Source organism: Mesitornis unicolor, unplaced genomic scaffold, assembly GCF_000695765.1.
Source record: "Mesitornis unicolor isolate BGI_N332 unplaced genomic scaffold, ASM69576v1 scaffold30315, whole genome shotgun sequence".
Taxonomy (NCBI): domain Eukaryota; kingdom Metazoa; phylum Chordata; class Aves; order Mesitornithiformes; family Mesitornithidae; genus Mesitornis; species Mesitornis unicolor.
Window position 1 is genome coordinate 5137 of NW_010183995.1, and position 1139 is coordinate 6275.

At 64.5% G+C, this 1139-nt stretch overlaps 1 protein-coding gene across 1 annotated transcript in view; it reads right to left on the bottom strand.

The window, feature by feature from the left end:
* LOC104540502 (UDP-GlcNAc:betaGal beta-1,3-N-acetylglucosaminyltransferase 3-like) overlaps positions 1–1073 on the bottom strand; it is a gene marked incomplete at its 5' end in the record, with an annotated part of 5703 nt that extends 4630 nt beyond the window's left edge. Inside the window, 3 exon segments of the mRNA XM_010184329.1 lie at positions 138–263; positions 709–864; positions 962–1073. Of these exon segments, the coding sequence (XP_010182631.1) occupies positions 138–263; positions 709–864; positions 962–1073 (394 nt within the window).
* Between the last annotated feature and the right edge of the window lie 66 nt (positions 1074–1139).

Genomic DNA, 1139 nt, shown 5'->3' on the forward strand with positions numbered 1-1139 from the left:
CAGCGCCCGGAGAGCCGCACCGGCGCGGAGCCGGGCCCCAGCCGTGAGAACTGGGGAGTTCTGATGGTTATGGGGGGCACCGAGACCCTTCCTGCCCCCCCAGGTGGTGGGTGGTGGTCCCAGGCATCACCTGGTACTTGAGCAGAGCCACGTTGTAGTAGGAGGCAGCCGGGCTCTGCTCTGCTTGCTTCTGCAAGTGCCCGGTCAGCGCCGCCATATTCAGCCAAAAATCCTTCGTGCTGGGGTCGCTCTGGGAGGGGTCGCTGCAGGGAGTGGGTCAGAGCAGCAGTGGCGCCTGGGCACCCTGGAAACCTGGCACCCTGGTACCCAGCACCCCAACACTGTGCCCACCAGATCCCAAGAATGCTCAGGAACCCCAGGTACCCCCACACCCAGCACCCCATCGCTGCACCTACAAGTACCCAAGGTCCCTCCATCCCCCCAGACACTCCCTATACCCCAAAAACAGCTCCCCACCACTGCATCCACCACCTCCCAAGGTCCCTGCATACTCCCAGACAACCCCTGTACCTCAACACCCAGCTCCCCATCATGGCATCCACCACCTAAGGTCTCTGCATCCCCCCCAGGTACCCCTGTATCCTGATATACAGCTCCCCCACCACTGCATCCACCACCGCCACCCACGATACCTGTGCTCCCCAGCACCTCCTGTACCCCAATCCCAGCTCCCCACCGTCCACGCACCTGTAGAGCAGCTCTGCGTTAGGCAGGAACTGCTCAATGGCGCTGGCGTTGAGCAGGCGGAAGCTGAGCACAGGGGGTGCCATGGTACCGCTGAAGACGCGGATGATGCCGGCAGGGAAGGACATGGTGAGCTCCCCCGTCACCTTCACCAGGCAGCTGCCGGGGACAGGCTGGGGTCAGCAGATGCCCCAGGTGGGACGTGGTGGCTTTAGGGGGGGCTCTGCCCTGCCCCCTACCCCCAGGACCTCCGTACCTGTCAGCATCGCGGCCCTTGAAGTACGCGTGGACGTACTCGGTGAAGGCGGTGGCCACGGGGAGCGCATCCTGCGAGCCCAACACCACAGGACTGGGACCCCGCGACAGCCCTGGGAAGGCATGGATGGGGTCAGAGCCTGGATGGGACCCCACCACCCTGGAAAATTCCCCCCCCA